This window comes from Notothenia coriiceps, unplaced genomic scaffold, assembly GCF_000735185.1.
Source record: "Notothenia coriiceps isolate Sejong01 unplaced genomic scaffold, NC01 NC01_scaffold00016821, whole genome shotgun sequence".
Taxonomy (NCBI): Eukaryota; Metazoa; Chordata; class Actinopteri; order Perciformes; family Nototheniidae; genus Notothenia; species Notothenia coriiceps.
The window spans coordinates 1-26,340 of NW_011349522.1; the positions used below are offsets into that span (position 1 = coordinate 1).

The following is a 26,340-nucleotide window of genomic DNA, read 5'->3' on the forward strand; positions in this document are numbered from 1 at the left end:
ACACACACACACACACACACACACACACACACACACACACACACACACACACACACACACACACACACACACACACACACACACACACACACACACACACAGCCTTATCTTTTCTCAGCTGCAGCTCCGCAGATTTCTCAGCCTGAGACAGTGAGACACAGCGAAACTCAACCTGAGCACACACACAAACTCACAGCCAGGCTACGAGAGTGTGTGTGTGTGTGTGTGTGTGTGTGTGTGTGTGTGTGTGTGTGTGTGTGTGTGTGTGTGTGTGTGTGCTGAGTTCAGCCTGAGTTTCGTGTTGTCTCGCTGTCTCGCAGACCCCACGCAGCAACCAGGAAATGACACCAGGGGGAGGGGGGGGGGGCAGAGAGTGAATACACATAGCCTACTATACAGAGATGCTGTATGAGAAACCAATGTGACTTTGGAACATTGAACAATGTAAATCTATTCTGGTAGACCTCAACAATGGAATTATGATCAGTAGAAATGGCCATGTCATGGGACCTTTAACAGATAAAAGACAATACCATATTTGATTATCATAAGGCTAAGGTAAGATTGGATTTCCGCACACTTGCAGAAGAAAGGGCCTCAGTTTGTGAAAGGTGCATTCTCTGACTGACGCTTTCTTTACTGCTCTGTAAACACAGCAGTTACTGAGTTACTAATTATCTCCCACAAACTAACAGGTGCTTGATTTGATTCCAGCTCTTTCACTGCACTGTTGAAATAGTACATTAAGCTCCATTGACAGCTGCGTTTGGGTCGAGCCAATTGTGTTTACAGGTACAAAGTCTACACTACAGCTTTCAAATAGACCTTTGTGTGTCACTCCTGCAAATACAAAGAGTGTACTATTCTTCTGCAGGGCAGCTCAAGTGTAAACTAGGCAACACGTTGTTAGTGCAACTGAATCTTTTTATTTATTGAATCTTTTAAACAAACTGGTGTCAGCAAGTGCAAAGATAAACGTGCCATACCTGTTCCCCTTGCAGAGCGTAGTCCTGATCTTCTGAGCATTTGGTGTTGGTAAAGGAGCTCGCAAAGGGATAAGGGTTGGGCTGGGAAAACCACTCACATTACCCTTGCCACTCTGATAAATCTCTGCTTTCTCCTCGAGGCTTCCAGAAGTGTGTATTCCATCCAGTGTGTTATTCATATCACTCATGTGGGCCGGCTAAATCCAAGGCATCATCTGGAGCAGAGAGAAGAGACGAGCTGTTGGACTGTGTGCAGTTAGAGCAAGCTGGCTGGCGGGGCTCCTCTGCTCACAGCTCAGCACAGCAGAGCGAGCGTGCGCGCACACACACACACACACACACACAAAAGTCTCTGGCTCATCTGCCCACGAGGCTGGCCCAGTGGGGCACAACGATCCCTCCTACCCAAACATGATCCACCACAATAAAGATATTTTTAACACAATTACTCCAAAAGCAGCCATCTTTGCTCTCACACTACTAATAATAATTGCCTGATTTGTTCAGCCTCAAGTATTTTGTTTAGATTTTAGATTTTTTTTTATAGCTCCCTTTGAAACCTAGAAGGCAGAATATATGCACACAAAGCACACTTACACCAAGTGGATGACTTAAGCTCAGTAATAAGTAAATGAGGGCCGTCAGTTAAATAAAACAAACTGTTCTTTTGTCATGGACTTTGCACAGGGATCCAAATTGCACTTTAACTTAGTGCACTGCAGAAGGCATGTGGTTGTACAGAGTAGCCAGCCCAGCAGATTGGTTTTGTTGTGGGCTGTGTCATTCTGTGACAGGCTCCATGTGGGGGATGGTTGTGATGATAACATCTTTCTGAAAGGTAATGTGTAACAGAGTCTGACCAGGGGAGGACAGGCTCCTAGATATAGACCAACAGGCAGCATAGGGTTAAAGCAATACCTCACCACATTAACAGAAGACTGGGATAACTCAATTACTTTGGTATACATGACGTGCAGTGGTCCAGTCCCAGTTGTTTTACCTTCCAAGAGAATACCTTTTCTAACTGGAAAATCTCTTACAAAGATATGGAAATCAGACTTATCCAAATGACCTGTCCCTGTCTACATTAATCCACTCTCTCTGAAATGCATATTTCATAATAATACAGCCCTACATGGCTTGGGTTGCCTTTGAACATAATTACTATTATGTGCACGTAAAAAGCATAACATGAACACGAGAGAAACAGCTGATCACCAGAATACTCTGCACACTGATGTGGTAGTGCTTCTAAGACTTAAGAGGTAAAACCAGAACAGTAAGTCATGTTTTGGAGAGCAGACAGCAGCAGGAGATTGGGGGGGGTTCTACTGAGGTCCAACAGTGGACAGACACAAGGAGCATGAGGGACAGAAATAACCCATAACATAGAACACATTCCTTTGGTATCAGTCAATACAAATGCTAATTTCACTGGTGTAGGATGAACACTACATCTATTTTAAGACTTAATTACATAGTTTTAAATAACTGAAAGACATTTATTTTAGGACTAACTAACCAGCAGGGAGATTTATTGAATGTTTTCTCTGCAATATTGTTTTGTACGACAAACTACTAATTCATTCTCTTATAATGATGACTAAATGTCAAGTCAACACAATCATTTACTTGCAAAATTCAGTTTTTTTGTATGCTTTATGTTTGCTTTTAAGCATGCATGCCAAAGTATAGGGCAGTGAAAAAGTAAACAAAAAAGTGAAAGGTGTCAGTCCATTGCTATACTGTGTGTATGTATGGGGACCACCTAGATATGGTCATATTTTGTATCTTATTTAACCATATAATAAATGTTGGTTTAAGTTTAAACAATTGTTTTCTGTTATTATAAAATTAATAAAACCATTATCAAATCATGAATCAATGGGTCACAGTCTGTAATGTGAGTTTTTATATATATATATATATATATATTTTAGTTTTAATATAATTTATGGGATATTTTTTAAACACTCCATCCTGTTGGAGCTTAGGCCCTGGCTGCTGCCATTCAACCTCATCAGCTCAGTTTTCAGGGCCACAGCACCAGAAGGGTCTGCACTTAGTTTGCTGGCTTGCCAATTGCCAGGTCTGTAAGGTGATTGTAGTATAGACAGTATTTCTACAGCACTTCTAAAATGTAGTTTGGATTATCAATTTGTTTAATGGGTTGGCACTCTATTCTAGTCTTGCAGTCATCTCCTCACCTTTGCTAAAGCCATCCAGCAGGCCGCTCCTAAGAAGAGCATAGTCAAGGAGAGGGTGAAAACCGGATATTCCACCTTACTATCCAGTTGGAAATAGTGGCCAACAACCTGCGGCTGCTGGGTGTGTCCCTCACAACAGGTGTATCTCACTAAATGCTACAAGGTTTACAACCTCACCTGCCATAGGCTATGTTTTGGCATGTTGAATAGCTGCACTGCGCCACAAGGACATCTCCTTTATGCTCCATTGCTAACATTACTTACTATGTGGGTCATGCATCTCAGAAAACCCCTAACTTTTCCTATCAGTCTCCCAGCTTTTGAAGAGAAAGCAGAGGAAATGTGCTAGTCTATCCCCACTCAGCCAGCTCGCCTTGAGCACCCTGTGACTGATGCTCTCTCTGCCCGTCCACCGAAGACTTGAGGATCTTGTTACAACCTTGTCTCCTCCTGGGGATGTCCACAACCCGCAGAGAAGGAGGACTGAGTCATAGCAGGAGGGGTTGACCAGGCATGTGGCTCCCCTCTCCTTGGCTTTATGAACCTCACAGTGGAGGAAGATGGAACGGCTTGCTGCAATTGTCATGTTGTCTCAAATAATTGCAGTAGTATAGACAACATAGGTAATGCTAAATAATATAATGTGTTCAAGTTGAGCTACAGCTGTCCAGTTCAGCTTGATGCTCTCTGTCCATCTAATGTAAGGTTACTGCTTGTGACCTCTTTCAGTTGGCTTATGTGGAATGCCATGGAGTGAAAGCAGCTGTTGGAAACTACAAGGAGAGGGTGGTTGGGTTAACACTTGTGCTGCAGCAGCTTCTTTACAGACAAAATCCTACTAGCCCATTTATAATGTGAGACAGCTGTAATGATTCTTCTTACAACTTTATTGTGTCTTCTGAGTTGCTGTTAATGGCTACTACGTGTCACTTATAATTCATTGTATCATCTAAGCGTTTTATGGAAAGTTGTGGGGAAGAAAGGACAACCTAATGTTTTCCAAAAGGTTGTGCTATTTTAATCTGCTGCAAATGTATAAGGAGAACTTATTTTGAACTTAGACGGTAGGCCTAGGCCATTGTGATACAGAAACAGTGTTTCTCCCTCCTGTTTTGAGAACAGCAGTAGTTTGATTCAGGCTCCTTGTTGACATGGCATCTAATTTGAAAATCAAATAATTTAGTTTTCCAAGACTGTCTAAGGTCACATTGTTCCCTTGTCACAGAGTATCACAGCATAGGCTGTTAAAGGATTGTTTTTTAATTAATAGTTTCAATCATAAAAATGTTGTGTCCTTTATTTACACTTTAAAACAGTAATTAGAACATGTTAGGAACTGAAATAAATGAATCATTTGTAATTAAAAGAAGTTAATGCATTGTATATGAATCTACTTCTTTCCTTCTAATCGTCTGCACTTTACATGCGAGGTGGGAAGTCAAGCGTAAACGTTCCTCGCATTTTTAGCTTTTTAAACTAAGCACACAACACAACATTATTCATGCACTTACGTTAGCATGCGTTTTCAACAGTTAACTGCATAAACAGTGAAGGTGTCGAATTCAACACTGGTTGACAGTGGTATGGTGAGATATACAGTAGGCTATGTTATGTCATGGCATTTAGTAGGAATAATAGAGAACAGTTGGACGATGTCAGCAATTACTGTTTGTTTTGAAACCTAAATGCGTCGATAACTGTGTTATTCGAGGACTGCAAACTGGTATATTTTATTTAGGTGTGGGAGAAAGCACGACCTTGATGTGAAGTGTAACTGTAAAGTTTGTAGTAGGCTACTAACATTAGAAAAAAGTCATAGGAAGCTTCCGTCTCGATGTCTAACTATTTTCGAAAACATTAACGACTTCTGGGCTGTAAGTTTAACGTAAAATATTGCGAGAATTCTCCATAGTAAATGACTTTATATTATGAATAAAGAGCAGGCAATTCAACAACAAAGCATAACAATGCAGTGAGCAGCGAATCCGTAGCAGTGAGGCTACTGCTGCTTCCTACGCCAGCTCGAACCGACAAAAATATTCCTCTTTTCTTTTTACAGCTGAACTTACCTGTAGCCTCTTTCTCCAGTTTAAATCTTGAAAGCTGGTCTTCATATCGCTGCTCCCGTAGGGAATGAATATCACACGTGTAGCCCAGGTGCTCTACTGTAACGTGCCCTGCAGGACGTCACACACTGAGCACGTTTTACCTGTTGTGGATAACAGACCGTAGGCTATTCAACGGGAGGTGAGTTCAACAGTTTATATGCAACAAAAAACAAACAAAACACATCATTTACGCAGTCACTGAAGGCAACAAAAATGATAGAAGCTTTATTCATAACAACACAGCTTGACACAAACAACCTCTGTGTATTTAAATGCAAATAGTTTAATCAAAACTCTGCAATACTTAAATATATGTGTGGTATAATATAAAGGAGCATTTAAGTACCATAGGAAAAACCTCGTCTGTCCTCACATCCAGTATTATTTAGATAATACTTGTTTTTAATAATTTATAGAATTGTTTTCATTTAACGTTCTTATTTACTCACAACAGTAATGCATTAAATGCGATAGTCATCACACAAAATAAAAGAGAAGCTTTACAATATCAGGCCAGCGCCAGGGAAATTACTTAATGACATGTGAGAGAAAGAAAACAGATACAGTAATTATTAATTATCAAAATACATAATTTTATGTACACTGCTGGAGACTGTTAAAAGAGGTAAAGCAGACAGTTCGGACCGCTTCTGGGCCATTAAAGGTTTCAGGAAAGCTCCTCCTGGAAGAAAAGAATGGTTCAGGCATGTGTTGTGGAAACATTTGAATATCATATTACAATGACTGTTAGAATTTGCTTACAGTAGATGATGTATTGTCAAAAGAATGAAGGCACTGCTATGGATTACTCTCTCCTTCCATTTGAACAACCCCACCAAAAGATGTCGGTTCACCCTCTGCAACCTGCAGAGGGGAGTCTTTGTCGCCTTCCACGTCTCCTTTTCCACCATCCTGTGATGTTAAAAAAGGGACACAATTTATGTCATCATTAAGGCGGTCTTCCAGACAACGTAAAGATGAAACATAGACTGCATTATATTTTTACATGTTTTTTTTTTACAAGCCTATAAAACAACTTTATTCAGTCCAACAAAAGTAAATGCAGTAATATGATTGTCCTGCACAACAAGCATAAATGACCATGATGCCTCCAGTGAAAGGAGGAGTACCTCATTAGAGCAGGAATGCATGTTGCTCGATCATTAATTACTAATGGCTATTTGTCTATCTTGTCTTTATGTCTCTATCATTACTGTCCAACACATTACAGGCATAATAGACACAGAAAATCGAAGTGTGCTAACATTCATTGGATTACAATCTAATCACATCTGCCACCCATAAAGCTCAGATAGCAATGGGTTATGGAGTATAAAGCCTTCATCATTCAATTTCTTCTGCATGGAATATTCTGCTAAATTAATTCAAATGAACTGAATCAGTGGATTGAGCCCCTTGTTTAGTCCTTGAATAGATTTAATATGTCCATGAAAGTCAATGACATACCTTTGATCAGTGTAAATGGCTGATACGGCATTGAAAGGAAGCACAATTTTTTGTAGTTTCAAACTAACTAAAGCAGTTGTAGGATAACACTCTGGTTCACTTCTAACTCCTTCAAGGTAAAATCAATAAGTGCATTGCTGAGCAGTGGAAAGTGCCCTTCTACCAGAGCATAATCAGTTTATGAGGTAAAATGCTCTGCAGCTGTTCTGGTCTCATGGTTAGAAAGTAGTCCTTTGCTTCTTTCATCTTTATTTAGATTTTTAAAATGTAAGTTTATGCTATCAAAACTCACCTTAATCTCAGATAATCCTTCGGATTCTATGAATGATGAGCGATTTCGGATTGGGGATAAGGACGGTGAAACAGGAGACTGAGGAGACTGAGGCCCATGTGATAAGGAATGGCTCCTTTTTACAGCAGAGGACACGGCCTGGGCGAAGCGGGATGGGGTCGCAGGAGAATAAGGCCTAGCGGCGGCAAAGCTCCTTAATTTTTCCAAGCTTAACCCTGTAGTTGGTCCTTTAAATGGCAAACTACTTTGCCTAGTCATTCGCATGAAGGCAACATTCTTGTCATCCCCTTTAGGGCTCAGCTCAACATTAGCGCCTCCTGTTGTCTCCTCTTGACACTGCAAGGGAGGAGGAAGAGGAGGAGGTGGTAACTTTGCTCTCTCTGCGCTTCCTTGAGCCTCCCTCTGGATTCCAGGACTGGCATTAAGTTTCTTTTCTGCTGCTGAGGTGACATAATACCCAGGTGTTTTTTTGTGCTGAGCCAAGCGGAAAGAACCAGGCTTAGGTTTAGTTGCGGGTGGAATTTTCATCTCCTTGACCTCAGCTGGTGAACCTGCTTCAGATGCCACATTAGCCGAGGATGTGATGTTTTCATCTGCTATAGGTAAACTTGTTGGGGGTGAGGAATGAATTGAATCAGGTATACTTCCAATAACAGTGTCTTCTGTAGCAGTAGTAGTAGTCGTAGTAGTAGTGCTAGTCATTAAGTCGGTTTGATCCTCCGGCGCTGTGATCTCTTCCAACTGAAGAGCACCAATATCGAGTCTCTCTTCAGGAGCATCAGGAGGAGCCTCCAGTGTCAGTGCAACTTCAAAATATCTCAGTTTGTCCAGAGATTTCTGAGGCACGATAGTGTAAGTCGTCATCCCCATCTTGGGGATGTAATCTCTTGTCAGCTCGTTGGAAGGCTTGGGCTTTGGCTCAGAGTTTGTGGCATAAATAGATGTTGCCCTTGTTGCGGCGGGAGCACTTGGGGTTGAACCTTGGCACGATGAGGTCTCTGAGGTGTGGGGTAAAGAATCTTTGAGATCAGGCTCGTCCAGTTCCTCCGTTCCAGTGGCTATATCTTTTTTACCGGCGGTTTCAAAGGCAGTTGAATTAGCTGAGGAAGGGATTTCATCCATGGGTTGTTGTGGAGGCACAGGTAGTGGTGTGAAATCTGTTTGCGCTTGAGCATCCTCTTTAATGGGGCGCGATGTGCTGGTGGCCACTGGGATCTCAGGTCTGTCAGCCTGCTCCCGGAGGGTTTCAGTGTTTGTCTCAACAGAGGCCTGTGCTTCTGCATCTTGCATCACAGGAGGCAGAGGAAAGCTGCTGGGTAAAGTGCTACAATCCATCTTGGCACTTTGAGGTGCAGACGCTTCACAGATCTCCTGTTGGCTTACATGTTCAACTGGACATGGCCCATTATCTATACAAAACAGAAAATGTGTAATGTGACAGTTGAGTTGACTTTAATTGCTTCACTTTGGTGTAGTAAGGCAAAAATCATGAAATACACAAGTACTGTAGGTGCAATACATCTGCAGCACAGATATAAAAAAAGAGCACTATAAAAAAATGGCAAACCCACTATTATCTGCCAGTTCAGAATGGTCTGTGCCTTCAGTTGTCCTCACATCACTCACACTGGCAGACTCATTCACTGTACTCTGCAGTTGACTGTAAAAGTAAAGCAAAGAGAAGGAATTAAAAGTATTGCCGATGCTAATGCTAAAACAAAGCCGAGGTTGGAGAAGTGATATTAGAGTTCGTACTTGCCATCTGAGGATAGATCACAAGACTGATCTTCCCCATTTGCCTCCGTGGACATTGTGCTCAGTATCTCAGTATCTGGGGACGGGGAATGCAGTGAAGCGTCAGCAGACATGCTGAGGCTGCTGTCCTCTCCCTGGGTATCACTAGCAGTTGCAGACATTACAGAGGCAGTGGTCTCCTCTTGCTCCATAATCTCCTCCAGTGTGTTTGCAGCTACCCCACCTGTGATACAAAGACATCAAGTAGTTATATAAAATTATTAACATTTATTATACCTGCTATTTACCTACAAGTCCCTCCATGCCCATGCCCCCCAGTAGCTATCAGACATCCTTCGCCCACATGCCACATCCCGGAATGCGGTCTTCAGACTCTGGCCTGCTTACCACCCCCTGCACCAAACTGCATGTGCGAACCTTCGGGAATAGAGCCTTCGGTGTGGCAGCCCCCACCCTCTGGAACGCTCTCCCCGCGGAGATCTGCAACATCCCCACGCTTGACGCCTTCAAAAGGGACCTCAAGACCCATCTGTTTACTAAGGCCTTTGGCCCCTAATCTATTTGTTGTTTTGTCTGTGACTGGTTGTCTGACTGCCTTTTTGTTTTTGTTATGTTTGTTTTGCCCCTGTTCTTTTTTGTAAAGCGACCTTGGGTCTCATGAAAGGCGCTATATATATCCAAGCTATTATTATTTAAGTCAAATGTTGCAAAGATGATCAGTGGAGCAGTTAACATCACATGAAATCTATTATTTCAAGCGCATGTGTTGGCTGTAACTGTTGATGAGACTTGGAAATGGTAGGAAAATCTTTCACAAAATTTGCAAACATTTTATAGTCTCTTAAATGCGTCGTAATTTTAAAAACCCTTCCCAAAAAAAGGTTGTTTTGGTAAATGAGTTCCAAAAAACTATCTTTTACATCACAGTCTCCCTTGTGTAGTTCTTAACTTAGCGCTATAAGGAAGTGCATCACAGAAGACCAGAAAGCAAAAGGAATTTCAAGTTTACAAAACTGCAGCTTCACACTGTTCTCAACCTCTGATCTATTTATCTACTGAGAGGCACTGGGCTGCTTAGGAAACAGCAGAGGAAGGGATGTTTCTCTGTGAACTTTAGTCTTTTGTCTATTCTGAATGTTTTGATAGCACCTTAAAAAGGAGCAGCTTTTCTCTTTTCATTCTACATGTATAATGACAATAAATGCTTCTAATCTAATTGAAAGTTTTAAATATGAGAATAACAACAGGTAAGCAATTGTGTGTGTCAATAACAGTCATAAGTCAGTGATTACACTTTCTTATAATGAGTTCTGGGATATATGCACCAGTCAAGGGAAACACAGTTACAAAGGAGTAAATAAAAAAAGAAAGATACAGAAGATACAGTGGTTCAAACAAGCACTAGGCAAGAAATACAACCATGCTTAAAGGGTGTGGAATATACAGGACAACCGTATATACAATGATTGAAGTGAATTTAGTTCTGTAGTTTTTGTTATGCAAGCCAAAATGAATTGCCTGTTTGTTGATCAGACATCAGTTTATTTTGGTTTTCGGGAAATATTCTTTGTTTTTGGTTGAAATTGCTTTGTATACAGGTCAGGACGGGTGGAGCTTCCCTCAGCGGACAATACAGTGACGGGAAGATGTGTCTACACAATCACAGGAAAGTATTTCAAAGCAAGTTAATTATACTCAACAAAGGAAAATACCAGAGAATTCAAAACTTACAATAATCTTGAATGTAGAAAAAATGACTGTTTTCTCAACACACATTTGTTTATGGTTTTGATGTATACAACAATATTTCAAGGGTACCTGGATATTCAACTGGAGTTCTAAAGTAAAATAATAACTTAGAAAAAGAGGAGGGATATTACTATAAAAGTATTCCTTGAGTTTATAGGTTTCTATATAGACTCTAGAAAGCAGACGAATTTCAAGAGCTAATACAATGAAAGTCAACAAAGGCAGTACAGTACTTGCAAGCAAAACAAGTGCAGCCTAATTTCTTAGATGAAGCCCAAAACAAACAAATGAAGCAGAATCTTTAGTTTAAAACCTACTAAGATTGATATTTCCCATGCTCCTGCCACCCTCGAGTATTTGTTCCATGTTTCAACAGGGCTGAAGAACGTTTTTTAAATAAGCCACCGTTTAATAATGACCACTAGGAGGCACAATAGTCATATAGAAACTAGACTCAGGCTACAGCATTTTAAAATACCTGTCCTGGAAGCCAAAGTACACATGACAAAATCATTGATGAAAAGGACAGGCAATATTCAACTCAGTGATTAAACAATTAAACATATACACAAATGTAATCGAAGACTAACCTTGCAAAGTTTCGTCCAGAGGAAGTTTTTCTTGGACAGCGGCGCTAGGGGACTTGGGGGGCGGAGGAGCTTTGCGTTTGGTTCTCTTAAGCGACGACTCTGCCGAGGAGCCACGGCTTAAACCAGACATCTATGGTACACAACAAGATTCAATTATTATAACCAATGCACCAAAAAAAACTAATGGCTGTCATTCACATAATTGTTCAAGGCTATGCTGACATTTCTAAATATTCACTCACCGGGTCGCCGTCCACCTGGCAAATAGGTTCAGAGTTGAGTCTCCGGCGAATGCTGAAATCGGACGGGCAGCTCTGAGACACCAGAAGTGGGGGTTGGGGGGCACGTCTCTTCTTTGGCACATCTGTAGGTAGCGTAGTGGAGCTATACAAGGACGAATTGGAGCTAGGTAAGGCCATGCTGAGAGGTCGAGGCTTGATCACAAGCACAGGAGAAGCTGGAGCACTGGCTGTCGTTGCCTTTAAAGAACAAACACCCAATCAGAACATGATAAGAGGCCTGTTCCAAAACAACATTGTGCACGTCAACCAATGGCGAGCCAAAGTAAACAAACCTCCCTCTGAACATTTCAAGGTACTCTCTGATACATCTGTATATTTGCATAATCAGTACATGAAAGAAGAAGCTGCATTACCTGGTCAGATTTTTTCTTGCTTTTTCTAAATTTGCTAAAGAGGCCTTTATTTTCTTTCTCTTTTTGATCTTTGTCTTTGCCCGGCGTGACTGCAAAAAACAGTTGATAGATAACATTGGTCAGAATGATGACTGCTCTGATAAAACAGTCATACAGTCTACAAACTAATACCTGCATGCACGGGTGAGGCTGGACACACAGGAGAAACAGGTTGTCCTGCAGGGCCAACAAGCATACGATTTATAAGCGATATAAACAACAATAACATGCAAAAAGTGAGTTGAAGTGAATGAGTAGTATGATAAAATATCGTTCCATATGAAGCAAGAAGTGATTTTTTAAATCAGTACTTACCACTCATGTCTCTTGCATAAACCTCCCTTATTGCATAATCATTAAGAGAGTTGGACAAGTCCAAAGGGGCCAGTGATTGGCCATCTCTCAACAGAACTGTAGTTCCCATGTCAAATTCACATTTCTCACAGATTGCTGGTAAGTGTTCAGACAGGGGAACTCGAGGACTGACTCGCAGTATAGTCTTCTGGGTCTTTTTGTAGTTTATCACCATCCGAACAGTTGCCTAAAGAATACAAAACATACCACCTTATTTGATCAAAACGTACTCAACATGAAAATCATGCATTGTGTCATGCGTTGAGCGTACCTCAGGCATCTGAGGACCGGTCTTCTTGTTTTTATCCACCCCTTTAGGCTTAAGTATGATCTTCTCTGCATCCAAAGTTCCTACGAGAGCATGTGGCTTGAGTTTGGTGTTGTTCTTCTTGGCGGTGACCAGTTCTAAGGTGTGGCTTGATGGGTTCAGGTGGTACTTTGCACAAAGCGTCACTAACAGGTCCATTATAGGTTTGCTGAAAGACATGAAGGACACAACAAAACAAAAACAAATCATTTGTATAGCATGAAAGGGGAAGACAATGCAAAATACAACATTATGATGAATTTTAAAACAAAAAAGGAAAAATATGTTTATTTGACAGTTGTAATAAATGAATTTCCTTTTTTTCCAAACAATAATATTCCAATAATTATAGAGTAAACATTTTGAATTTAAAAAGATGTTGGAACGTGTGGAAACAATAAAAACTAACTTACAGTAAATTACAGTAGCAAGAAAGTAGCATGGGGCTTTTGTAACGCTGATAATACATTTTATCAGTACAATGCCATTATCCTCCAAATAAAGTGTTAACTCTGCTGTGTAGGCACTTTAGGGTTTAGAGAAAGAAAGAAATAATGATATCTAAAGTAAACTCTGTTAATGGAAAGTATGAGCTGTGTGAGTGAGTAGCGTAATTGAAGGACAGATTGACATAGAGGTATGTTGATACATATAAATATGTAGGTGTTGCAGAGCTAGCTGATGATTTCAAGAGTATTATCTGTGTCCTTATTGCGCCATAGCATGCAATCATGAGATAATCTTCTGAGTTTGAGATGCAAACGCTCTTTAATTCTTGCTCGTATCATTTGTTGAGAGAAGAAAATAACGCAAGTACAAATTTCCTAGAACAAATATGAACTAAAACCTCTCAGCTACTCCACCTATCTGACTCAGTCTGACTGGAACTGCACTGTTTGACTTGAAGTGACATCATAATGTAGAATTACAATGATCAGTATGAACAAAAACACAATGCTCCAACTTAAATTGGATTGCAGTGCTCCAACTGTACCTTCCATGCACCGTGGTCACTTCTTCCACTCCGTCAGGCAGAACCACGACCAGAGAGAGGTCTTTATCAATGAGGTTCTCCTTCTGGTCCATGGCTAAATGAAGGTTTCCTGGGTACCACTGGGAATAACCTGGGGAATCCAGCTTCTTTAGTCCTGGGGGGGATGGTGCTCTGCTCTTGGTCGACACCCTGTAGTTAAAAGATAAATTATTTTCAGAGTAGCTTTAGCATTTGTGAAAAGTCTGCTTTGCTTTAACACAGGACAAACATGTTATTACTTTAGAGATAACTGGGAATGGTTCTCCACTTACATGCATGTGTGAATTTCTTAAGTCATTAAAACTGTTTCTGCTATTCCACACAATAATCTGATTGAAAAACAAAGTGCAGCAGACAGCATGAAAGGAATCCTTTCTTCCTCAGCTTTTAAAAAGCAGTGAGGCTATTACATAAAAGAGCTCAAGTCCACTTTGCAAACAAGTCACAAGAAAACCAAGTGGACAGATTTACTCATTGAGCCTGAAGAAATAGCTGTGAACTGACAGACATGTGAGAGATAATAAGACGCAAGATGGAGACCACAGTTTCTGTAACTTTAAAAAATGTGTTTTATAGTGAATGTTGTGGTTTAATAACATTTAAAGTATAGTGTCTGGTGTTTTGTGAAAAGGGGCAACACCCAATGCACTAGTGAACATCACTTGGTTTGCTAGTATTCTTTTTTTAAATTGTGACTCTGACAAAAACATTTCTGTTTTGCAGGGCATTTTTTAGTGTTTGTCTTTGTTTAACATTATGGAAAATACATCAATACAGTGTAGGTGAGGGCAGTCATGTGACCCAGTAGGGCACAGGCCAATATATTTCATATACCGTACAACTATTTTCATTCATCACAAGATTTGTTGTCAGCTGGCCATCTGTTGGAGAGTCATACATAGTAATTCTATGACGTATTTGAGATAATAACACCATTCTTCTAATGCTCCCCTAGAGGTTGTGAACAATGAAAACCTGCTGTCTGTAAACAAAAAAATGTGTGTGACTTAAACCGGGTCATTATAACATGGTTTTTAAACACGCAGGAACATCCATGGCTACATAAGGGAAGCCAATGCGGAAGTGTCTTCTCATTTGTTACCTATGAAAAAATAGTTCCTTATAACTTTATAGTCTCATTACAGCATAATGGTAATTTTGTACTGTATGCTTCCATATAAGGTAAAATACATAACAAAGAAGAGTATGCTTTAGGGTGGGGCTACCTTGGGATTGACAGGTCTCTGTTATTCCGGTTTGGGTGTTGTCCGTGAACACCTTCACACTTGTGTTTTTAGTTCAGAAAGGTCATTCTTAAAAATGTTTTTCCTAAAATGTAATTCGAAGCATTAGATTGTACTACTCTTCAACCTTGCGTACCACTTTTTCCCCTAAAACAAAGAAGACAATGGCCAACATGACAAACAAATGTCCATTCATTATATTCAGTCCATGGTTTTAACACATGATATTTGGCGTTATTATTCGCTTAAAATTAAAAGCTATAGATGGTATGATAAACACACAATCACATAAAGTCACACAAAGGTCACACTGTGGTACTGCAATGTTATCAAGTTGTTCAGAGGGCCAAGGAATCAATAACCTCAGAGACATTCAAGTGTCACATCATTCAGTCAGCACATAGATAAAACAGGCATTTGCAGACCCAATGCCTTGAGTTATAGCCTGCAAAGTCTCTGGTGGGGGCACTGCTTATTCAAACAGAGGAATCCGAGCAATGCAAGGTCACAGGCTCCACTGAGGCACGTCTAGCAAAGGATTATTAGTCTTGCTATGGGGGCTGCTGTCCTTAAATACTAAGACCATGACATACATGTAAATGAAAACACATAGGCCCACACATTTTATCATTCATATCATCAGTGGTTACATCTATTAAGTGAGGATTACAATACAGACTACACGTTTAAAAAGGAAAAGTTAACACAAACCAAGTGTGTGCAAGTCGGCTGCATCAACAAAACCAGCTAATGTGTTAGCATGCTATTGCTACTGCCAGCTAAGACCTGAAGATGTGTTTGAAATAGCTAAATATGCCACAATGTGCCACATAGCAATGTAAAAAATAATGAACTATTCACTATCACTAACATCCACCATTAATGTTCTGATATAACCAGTGTTGTTTTCTAACAACTGACAATACATCACATGGCTTTCTTGTGAATGTTGAACAAGTTTAATGATTTCAGACACAGCCACAATGTCGGAATTATTTTTGTCACGCTTTGGTGTCTGCCTTTGTTGAACCAACTACATGTCAGGCTTTGAAATCCAATGATGTGTCTGAGGAATGTGTACTGATACACTAAAGGTCAGACAAACACACAGGCAGTACAATAATTTGAGAAAATTAGGACCTGAAGCAGCACAAAAACAAAAAACACAGGACACACCACAGACGGACTGTTTATCTGTTCATCTTTAAGCAAACAGTTCAGCCAGGATGATAAAATCACAAAATCTAGCACAGTCAATAATGAACAATCCCAAATAAAATCCTGAATGCTAATTTTGTTGACTCTGCTCTGGTGTTTTTGAAATTAACAACTTTGTTAACGGTCCAACTGCAGACCTCTCTCCAGGGGAGCCCTGGATTTGGTCATGCCAGCTACTGTATTCCAAGATCTGATATGTTACCCATTGGTTTGTTTTCAAATCCCTCCTTAATATTTGATTAGGTCTTAGATCGTTTCAAACTAGCAATGTAATGAAAAGGGTTGTACCCATATAGCTTGTTAGAAAGACTTAGGAGATGTTCATGTTGTTTCCTGGAAACTTCTTTAGCAGGAAGCATCACGTCATGTATGTTACAGTTTGAGGCCAAAATATATATATAAAAGTGAACTAACAATCTTTTGCAAGTGCATGTTATTTATTTGTATGCACAACCATTGTGAAATCTGTCAGGAGAGTCCTTGATAAGCAAGTTTGCTAGCCTTGAAAATTTAGTCTCACATCATAGGTTTGCAATTTAAGTATTATTGTTGCCATGGTTACTTGTGGTTCAATATTTAGCAAGTCCCTATTGCAGTAACTTACAACAGAGGTTAAACTGCCAACAACATCTTTGTCTGAGGTGTCCTGTTTTAGGTTCTGCATTGTATAAGATTTGAAATATAGTTAAATCTCCATTCTTCAAATGGTTAATTGGGAAATACTTTGGTAGAGAGAGCAAGACTATCACCTACTTATAAAATCAGGGTTTAGTGTCATTGTTCTATTTGTAAAACCAACACATTTATATAGTTTGTTCTTGCCCCTCTCATCAAATTGGTTTCCAACGGCTGCCTGTTTTAGCAAACAAGGCAAAATAAATCCACTCCAGATCAGACAGCAGACAAAGTTCACAACCAGCTGGTGCAGACAGACAAACATCTAATGAGCAAATGTAAGGCATTTGTCTAAAGAGCTTCTGGAGACCAACAGAAGTTCAAAGTGCATAAGGGAATTAACATTTGTAATTGCAACTGTAAGCAGGCACATTAGTCATAACAGTATAAGGTAAGGTTGTGATAAATCCATGTTCAGTGCTGTCTGTGTTTCAATGCATCTTTTTGATAACTGAAAATGTTGTTTTTCCAATTTGACAGATCCAGATGACTGAAATGAAGAGTAAACGCCCTCTATCTGGCTGCTGTCATTTCCTTCAAATCATTGTGCAGTAACTACACAGCCACATGTAGCGACTGTATATCTCTTGTCTGAGAAAATAATAGCTCACATGTGCAACAAAGGGATTTCCCAAGTCCCCTTCTGGTAAACACACCTCTGGATTACCTGAAGAACACAACAATAATTACTCCTACAGTGATGTCTACAGGCGGCCACTTTGCTTGTATTACAATCTGTTGAATCCAAGTGTCTCTTTTCCATTTCAATCATTATGTGTTCAAAGTATTGCAGTTATACTGAATTACAAAAATTCAAAAAAGTGTCTTAATTAAAACGGGTTCAATGTGATCATGATTCCAAAAAATATCTTTCTCATTGGAGTCACACAGTATGATTGATTCAATTTTTTTGTGTGTGTATGTTAATAAATATGTTTTTGAAAAAATTGACATGAACATCGGTCATTGTCTACGTTTCCAAACTGACAATTATATGTAAGTGCTTGTACAGAATGAGACTCCACTTGCACAACCTGGAGCAAATATACAGTAGGCTACTATCTATATGTTTCTGGTGTTCTTAGTATGCTGTGTTGTCAACGATCTTTGTTTTATGATTAATCTGAATGCTGCTTTAAGCTAGATCAACCTTGTTTAATACTAGGAAACTCACTCACGCCAAGTTGCCATGACATTTGCTGCCATTATTAATTTTCGCCAATGGAATAAACTTTTTGGGTGGCATAAGCAGTATGGCATGTTACTCTAACCCTGTGATTGTACCATTGGCAACATTAGGGATCAGCAGTGGATGTTTTGAAGTGCGACCGTTCTCAAACCTAACTTAGCGAAGGAGTGTTTGATTAATATTCACTTACAGATTACACATGGTAGGTGTGTGGAAACACTGAATATGACTGAAATCCCTGCTAATATTTCAACAGAGCGACTGGCTAAAACAGGCATTCACAATGTGGCCTCTACTGGGTACAAAGTCCTGATTTCATGGCACAGGCTGTTTATTTGGCAATGGGATTATAATCATTTAGAAACACTGTTACTAAACTTTTATTTTTCCACACATTTCACAAATGCTGTAAAACTGAGCCTGGTTGATTGAAATGATACAGCTGTCCTGACTCATGTGCTCTTCCAAAGAAAAAAACATGTGATATTTCAATAAGTAATGGTATTAGTATGGAAGAAATGCAAACTAGCCATGCCTCAGGTTCAGGGTCAAGGTCAGTCCAGTTTATACAGCTGTGTCATCAATGATTTTGTCAAGATACCTCAAGCAGGTGACAGACACGGACACACAGGCCGGTTTGTTTGTGCCATCCAGGCCTGTGTTTTTTCAGAAGCCCAGGATGTGTTGCTGAATAAAGGGAGACGTGTTGAAGCTTGACTGCGCCGATGCCTCATTCACAGGACTTCCCTGGGAGGTCTGACACTCACAAACAAGCCCATTCAAAACCAGAGGACATGCTTTAGAGAGGTGATCACCAACTACCAGGAAATAACAGGCCTGTCATTGTGCCATTTGTTTTTGTTTGATTATACATGGATCTTATCAGGTTCAGTAGTGCAAAAACAAATGGACTCTGAAACCAATACCATGAAAAATAGTTATTGCATGCGATGATTTGGTGTTGGATTAACCGGCTTGGTTTAACAGCAGCCTTTAATTCATTTCTTGTGTGAATGTGTTAAATGCTTTAGACAGATGTGCAAGATAACTTGACACAGTGGGGGAAAAGATGTAGAATCTGCTTGATTATGTTCAAGCAAAATTATTACTGACAATCCTCCGGGTGATAAAAGAAAACGATAGACTAGTACAATATCCAGATGCTGCTCCTCGTGTAAAAATACTTGAAATACTTTTGTGCTTATGTGTAAAAAAGATGGAATGAGAGAGGCACAGAAGAGGAAGTTTGAAGAATAGTGAAAATACAGATCTGCCCTAGAGTAATAGAGTAACAGAGTAATAGAAAAATGAAAAAACAATCTTAATATCAGCAGCAGTCAACAGCTGAACAAAGGAATATCCAAATTCCCCACATTCCATAATACTTTGTTCCTGCCGGCATGACTTTTCCAAGAAAAATGTCAGTCATTTCCATGGCATTTTTTCCAACCAAATCAATTAAAAACCCTTCAGGCGAATCCGGGATCAAATACAGCAATGAGCAGGTGGAAGAGGATCGGAGATGAAACTGAACCCAACCATTGGCTAAAGTTGTACTTTCCTTTGAGGTTCTAAGAAGGTGGAGGATTAGCGAAAAGGCCTACTGTGGTATGTTTGCAGCTGCTGGGTAGAAGGATGGCCCCTTAGGGGATGGTGGGTTCATGTACAAAGAAACAAACAACATTTTTATAGACACCCTTCTACTGCTCATTCACACTTTCAGACAACACCCCAGTTATTTTAAGAAACAAAAGCAACAATTGAATGCTCCAATGACCAAAACACATGACCAGAACACAAACTATAGCAGTAAAGTCAGATGCACAGGCTCAAACATGCCCAACACACCCTCCACTTCAAGTCAAAACAGATAGACTGCTAACCTCTGAATACAAATATTTAGAACACAAAAATATGTCCAGGCCCTATCCAACACCTTTAGAGAGGGAGAGTCAGGGAGAGCACTGCTGACAGCACCACAGGCATTACAAGGAGAAAGGTCCAGAAATTGGGAGAGCAGGTGTTGCAGACCTGCTTTTCCTCTCAGAGTGCCAACATTTCATTCCACGCTCTTACCTCCTTGCCTGAGGTTACCTCCGCTCAAATAATTTCCATCCCGCTGTGTATGTCCCATGGAGTAGTCAGACAGACTAAACTATACTAGCATGACATCAAAAGGCCCACCTTAATGCCACGCCCAAGCTGTGACATCAGAAGTCTGTCCCCTCTACCTAAATCCTGTCCACCCTCTCGCTGCGTCTCTGCAAGCTCAAGCTCACAGTGAGTAAGTGGCACTCCCCCCGCGCTCATGAGCGGAAAGGTAAGCAGCTTTGCCTCCCTGTGCAGACATGAACCTGTGGGTGGGGCCAGTGCACTGAAACACTGAAACTCACTGCAGCATACGTTCACTTTGTTAGCACAGAAGCTAAGATAAAGAATCGAGGAAATAAACTGACATGATGTGTTTTAATCATGAATTGTAATCATGATGGTGAACATGTGATCAGACACCAAGAGGGGTCAGAACTACTAAAGGAACTTGGAATCCTCCCCACTCTTTAATTTAAATCATGTACTTTTCCAGTGTTTGCTTTTCATTACAAAAACACTGGCAACTATTCAAAAACACACCTTACTTTTTCAGAACTGACTCATCTGTAAATTATGCTAGAAGAGTTGTTAGTAGAGCGCTAAAGACACACAAAGGCGTGAAGCAAGTTATATTCAGTAGCTCTATGTAAAACCCTCAGGAGCCCAACATTTGGATTGTGTTGAATGTTTCCTCTGGCATTAAACTCCCAGAGTCAAACCCTTTATTGAATACTCAGAAAACATGCTTTGACGTAAAAACATAAACATGAAAAGAGGTGAATTACACAATATTCAACACTGCATCAACATAGTCGTGAAAGCATTCGGGTACAATTGTTAGCTGTCAAAAGAGGCTGTCAGCACTTTGCACTTAGCACATCCAGCCAGAGAATGATCTGCCTTTGGAAGTTCTTTTCTGATGTTGTCATTGTTAAGATAATCAACGCTTCAAAATAGATTAAAATGAAAACGCTTCCAAACCAAGTCAAGCAAAGTCCGTACACCCCTGGTACGGAAGTAATACATTTGACTTTCCATTGTGAAATAAGTGCTCGTTGCCAGTGCGTTATCACTAGCCTTACACGCTCAACTAAGAATGTGCGGCCAAATTTACAAACACCCTCCCCCCCACAGAAACATCATCAGATGATAAGGAGGTGAAGGGAGATGTAAGTGAGTAGGAGCCGGCCGGAGTTAAGGAGGGGGGTGGAGTTAAGGAGTCTCATGGCTTATAGAAGGAGGAAAGGGGGGTGGGGGGGGGTCCTGAGGAAATAGACAAGCGAACACAGAGCCAGAGCCACAGCTGGTAATTTGGTGAGAGGTCACTCACAGTAAACACAAGCTTTTTACAGAGGGTCTGGAAAGGCCATTACTTCCTAGGATGGAAGAAGATTAGGGAGAAAAAGAGTACATAGACCCTATGAGAACTTCCCACTTCCTACAGTATGTGTATCGTTTGTTATTGTTGGAAAAACAAAAAACAAAATGTTCCCACAGCAAAGGCCTGGTAACACTCAAACTCTAAGGGCGTCCTCCTCATGTATAATTCTGACAAATATTTAAGGCCCCACCTTGTGACATTATTAGCTTTTCTATACAGCGTGTAATCTCCGTCTGTCATGATCCGCCTCATTTTCACTTAGTATTATGACTCCCATGGTGCTCACTCTTGCACTACGTGTAGTACAGTGAATAATACTACAGCAGACTTTAGAGTAAGCTAGAAGGTCTGACAGCCATTTAAGTAATGAGATTTGAGATTAAACATCACCTCTCAGTTCCTCATACAATGATCCCAAACAGCAGATGTCATTCTGCTCAGTGAACTGGGGGCTGCTACGGTACATTACCCCCACCTTATCTCAGAGCAGATCAAATACTTTCCCTCCAAAAAAAACCTATGTTTCTGCAAAGAAAATAAGCAACTTTAGCTGACTTTACCAAAAGGGAGTTGTTGTTTAAGATCAAAATGTAGGAAATAACACCATAACTTGCTGGGAGAGAGAGCTCCCCCTTGAGCCATGATTATAACTATCACACTGCATCCTTTCATGTGGAACAATGCAGCGTTGTCTGCAGTGGGGCATCTTTCAAAAGGCACAGCAGCATGCTTTCCCTCTCTCGCTCATCACATGAACTGAGGTTTATAATGTCAGTATGCATACAGTGATGTTGCACAAAAAAACATTCAGTTTCCTATTGCAATGCTAATAGTGTAAACAGAAGGTTCAGTGCTGCACATAACCTCAACTTCATTTCATTTTAATGTTAGTAGGGTTACACCCTATCTCGCATGCAATCTCAAAGCAAGCACGACACAACGTCGCGTTTCAATGTCATGGTCAGAAGAGTCACTTTTGCATATTTCCTCCAACTTTCACCAAGAGAATAACTGAGCGGCCAATATTAACTTGTTAAAAAATGTCCTAATGTTCCCTGTATATAGCATGATCTTTATCTGAGATTCAATTGCAACTTCAACAAAAAGCAGCCCCTGAGAGGCATAATGAAAAACAGCTGTAATAGAAACAAAGTGACTGGATTGTTAATAGAAAGTAGCTCTGCTGCTTACTTACTGATGTTAGTCTGAATATCCTCACTGTAACAGCTGGATGATGTTTGCCTGTGTCATGCCGTGTTCCATTAGCTTGCTGCAGTGTATGTCAGGAAATGATGAGGTTCAGGATGTCGGTCCATTGCCAATCTGATCGTATGCAAAATGCACCACAGAAACTGCTATCATACCCCTACCCACAAATATCTGGGTGGATACAACAGTATACAAATATGCACAGTTATATTGCCATCTTGAGAACCACTTCAAGGTGTGCAATTTTTATATTAGCATTTTATACCTGTATATAGGTTTAAGCTTGGATTTATGATTTCTCATTTATTTGATAAGTTCTAGACAGTTTGTTAAACACACCTGTAGTAAACTCAAGCAACACCATTCATGACTGGCCAGGCCTTCGTGATTAATATCTCATGTACACAAGACAAACACTGATAATGAAGGTCATGCAAAACAAATCTATTTGTTCCTTTGTCAAATACAACGTTTAAATGTTATTGGAGATAAGTAAAAGTTCCTATTGAGAGCTCACAAAGGACTGCTTCATGCTAGGTCATTCTGAATGTTACACAGGCCGAGAGTGGGAGGCATCCGACTGTTATTCCCTGGAAGAGCGTATAACAGAAACAAAGAGGGCCCAAGACTCCAGGTCAGGCAGCAAATCTCTTCAAACGGACTACTGTGCACAACGTCAATATTATATAAGTACATAATGATGTCTACTTTAGAGATGAAAAGCAAAATAAGCTATAATAACCAAAAAACTGTGTTTCATAATGGTCATAACTGTCCAGTGAGAAGGCTTCACTTGTGTTTATGGTCAATGAGTTGGCTTCAGAGTGGTCACAAAGGCAGCCCATTATTCCCTGTCCCCTGAACGTTTGCCATTCTGTCTGTTTTAGTCCTGTGAGGCAGAAAGCATCCAAGAGATAAAACAAAAAGGCACACTAGCTCATTGCCAGGACAAGCTTGCAGGGAAATAATGCTGATTTTCCTCTTGCTTTATTACATCTAGTGGGGGGATATCTTTGAATGACATCCTTTATCTTGCCTTTCGAGTATAGAAGATCTGAGTGGGCTCTCTGAGGGCAGCACGCTGTAGACCAAATTATACATTTCCCTGAACGAAGAAAGCCTTGTTGTCTCTTGGGGATTGTTTTCAGTGGAAAACACTGTGTTATGCGTCAGTGTTCTCGGAGACCTTGAGCTTCGTGTGTCTTGTCTTTTTTATAGACAGACTGGAAGCCTTAAAGTTGATCACACATGTTGTTGTGAAGCTTTAAGACACAGCAAAAGTGGTCACTATGTTTCAACTCTCCATGCCCACTTGCTTAGAGTGTCTACGTTCCGCCAGCCATCATTTTCAGCTGTAGACTCATGTGAGCAGCTGTGCCCTTGGGCTGTCTGCATATCGAGAAACAGCTGTGGGGATTCACGATACCTTAACTAATTCCACATTCTGCCCCAAGGAAAGCCAGCCATGTGAGATCATGGTTTAAGGTGTGTCCAATTAGCAGGGCCAGCTCCAAGCAGCATCCAGTTAGTTTGAATTAATTCATATGAAAATGCACCGGTTAAAGTTGAATTGAACTTGAAAGTTTTATGTTAGTTTGATTTTTGAATTGAATTAAATACTTTTACAATGATCATAGTCAAGAAAGAAAGCTCTCTGGTGTTGTTAATGCCAACTAATGTTAAATACAAATGTATGTTGTACAGTGGCGTCATTTTGAATGGAGAACAGCCATGACAATGATTCTGGCAGATTCTATTTTGGATTTCAAAAATGCAGTGTAGATTTGGGGGGGGTCACATGGAATTGTCACAAATGACCGCATTTGTAAAAAAGTGTGAGGCAGCAAGTTTATTAGCTCCAAATACTAGAAGCTTCAAATAAGACAGAGAACATGTGCGTCCCCCTCCCACACCCCACCTTATAGCAGAGTGCGGTTTACTTTTCCAAATCACATTCAAATCACAGAGAGATTTACGTTGTCTGCTGCTCTCTGCTGCCAGGGAGTGTGGCTGTGCTCCCAAATTACACAATGCTTACAGTATGAAATATGATTATAGGTCACACCATGAAAGGTTTTTTTTTTTTTTGTAAACTGCATATGATTGTCTCAATGCTATTTTTACAAACTGGAAACGACAGCAAGGCAGGGACTGGAAACTTTGCATAGCAGGGAATACTGGATTAGAAATATAATATGTCAAATTCTCCATCCCACCTCTAATTTAAATCTCAAAAACTCAGCCAAAGGAGTGAGTGGTGACTGTGAAAGAGCTCTGGAAACTCACTCCCCCTTTTTTTAATGATTCCATTTAAGCAGCTGACATCATCTCCCTGAACCAAAACTGATTTCCATCATGTCATAACGCACAGCGCCCTTTTACCGTGATTTCCCCTGACAATTGTACATGACATATCGGTATTTTATAGAATATCAGTTTCAAGCCCAAGGAACGCATGATTTCCACAAGAGCAATCATCAGGCTCATCACAGAGACAGAGGCACAATGTTTTGTCTGCTAAATACTTCCCATGACCTCTACATATGGTCAAGGCAATTTCTCAGTAAAACCCTGAGAGCAGGAAATGAGGAGAGTTCAAAGGTTGAAACGTCTGAAAAAACTGTGACTTCCCCAAGACGTACTGCATTAAAGGAATGTTATTTAGAATTTGCATTATTAAGGTGAAAACACATGCATACTTTAAACAGACTCCTATTTTAAACAGCTGGTTGCCTGCTATCTATTATTGTGGTAAGCAGCACAGGGTGTCATGGGAGGAAGAACTTGATTTTGATGGTATTATATTTGTGCATAATGATAAAAGCAAGGGCTGTGTTTCTATTTTTCATAGTTTATCTTTTCGATGATTATATATTCCAAATAATAATGTTAGTTTCATTCAGGGTTTTCTTAGTTAAAGATGAATGCTGAATATAATTTCAGAAATGTCAAGTAAAAAGGTGGACTGGACACTTGTGATCCTCTTAAATCTTATGAAGGAAATAAACAAAGATGACAGCTGGTAAATGACATTTCAACTTACCTCAGACCAGAGCTCCGTGGATGGGACTGAGATCCATGATCACCCATGACTAAACTCATCGGTTTAACGAAATCCCTCGGACTAGTCAAACACAAACAAAAAGCACCATTTTAGTAAAGCCTTACATAATAGATGTTAAAAAGGCTGGTCTAACCTTCTGCTTTCAAGTGATGCGAACTGGCAAATACCAAAATATGGGCGAATCCCACATGAGGTCACCAGTTTTTCAGTCATATGAACTGTTTTTATTAATTTCTACTGGAAAGAGTGCGAACGATTCAACATATGAAACCCAATAATAATGTCTTACCATGAATGTACTTGGCTTTGGAGGCAGTAGTCAACTTCCATCAGTCTTCAAAAAGGTAAAGTTAGTTATAGACTGCTCCAAACAGATTTTGCTGGGGTAAATGATCCATTATTCGGCTCTGAAGTTCCGTGTTCTGCGCCTTTTAGGCAAACCATTCCAGTAGTAAAATGTGCTTCCTCCTCCTTTTAAATTACAAAGTCTGGCATGTTTAAATCATTTTCCCACCGTAGACCACTCTGCCAACTTTCCCCAGCACATCCAAAAGACTGCATTGCAATATTGAGCTGCTAAAGTGGGGCGTCTCTCAGATCCAGTTTACCTTCCCTCCAGGATTCAGATGTTTGGCATAACAGCATCGTGTCCAAGTTGACATATTGGCAATTGCGCACACTGTTACTACAGCCCAACACAACCGTGACTTCCAAAACAACACAAGTA

At 40.3% G+C, this 26,340-nt stretch overlaps 1 protein-coding gene across 6 annotated transcripts; it reads right to left on the reverse strand.

The window, feature by feature from the left end:
• Nucleotides 1-5,511: 5,511 nt before the first annotated feature.
• cobll1b (cordon-bleu WH2 repeat protein-like 1b) lies at nt 5,512-26,338 on the reverse strand. 6 transcript variants are annotated; one of them, XM_010776208.1, is made up of 14 exons: nt 25,903-26,191; nt 25,593-25,673; nt 13,504-13,692; nt 12,474-12,678; nt 12,164-12,389; nt 11,981-12,025; nt 11,810-11,898; nt 11,397-11,633; nt 11,155-11,284; nt 8,816-9,038; nt 8,632-8,720; nt 7,061-8,469; nt 6,064-6,213; nt 5,512-5,983 (listed from the first exon to the last, which is right to left on the reverse strand). In XM_010776208.1, exons 1-13 carry the CDS (start codon nt 25,941-25,943, stop codon nt 6,100-6,102), a joined length of 3,078 nt encoding a protein of 1,025 aa, XP_010774510.1. In that variant the 5' UTR covers nt 25,944-26,191; the 3' UTR covers nt 5,512-5,983; nt 6,064-6,099. The 6 variants fall into 6 exon arrangements, with proteins under 6 accessions (XP_010774510.1, XP_010774511.1, XP_010774514.1 ...); XM_010776209.1 differs by lacking the exon at nt 11,981-12,025 and having other exon boundaries at nt 25,903-26,338; XM_010776212.1 differs by lacking the exons at nt 25,593-25,673; nt 25,903-26,191 and adding an exon at nt 22,536-22,604.
• Nucleotides 26,339-26,340: the final 2 nt, after the last annotated feature.

Excerpts from the sequence above, each read along its gene's own strand:
- cobll1b (XM_010776208.1), bottom strand. The coding sequence starts at position 25,943 with ATGGAAGTTGACTACTGCCTCCAAAGCCAAGTACATTCATG. Across the intron at positions 8,470-8,631 it reads TTCTGAACTGGCAGATAATA|ATAATGGGCCATGTCCAGTT; the intron begins GTGGGTTTGCCA and ends TGTTTTGTATAG. Across the intron at positions 6,214-7,060 it reads AAGGATTATCTGAGATTAAG|GATGGTGGAAAAGGAGACGT; the intron begins GTGAGTTTTGAT and ends TTAACATCACAG.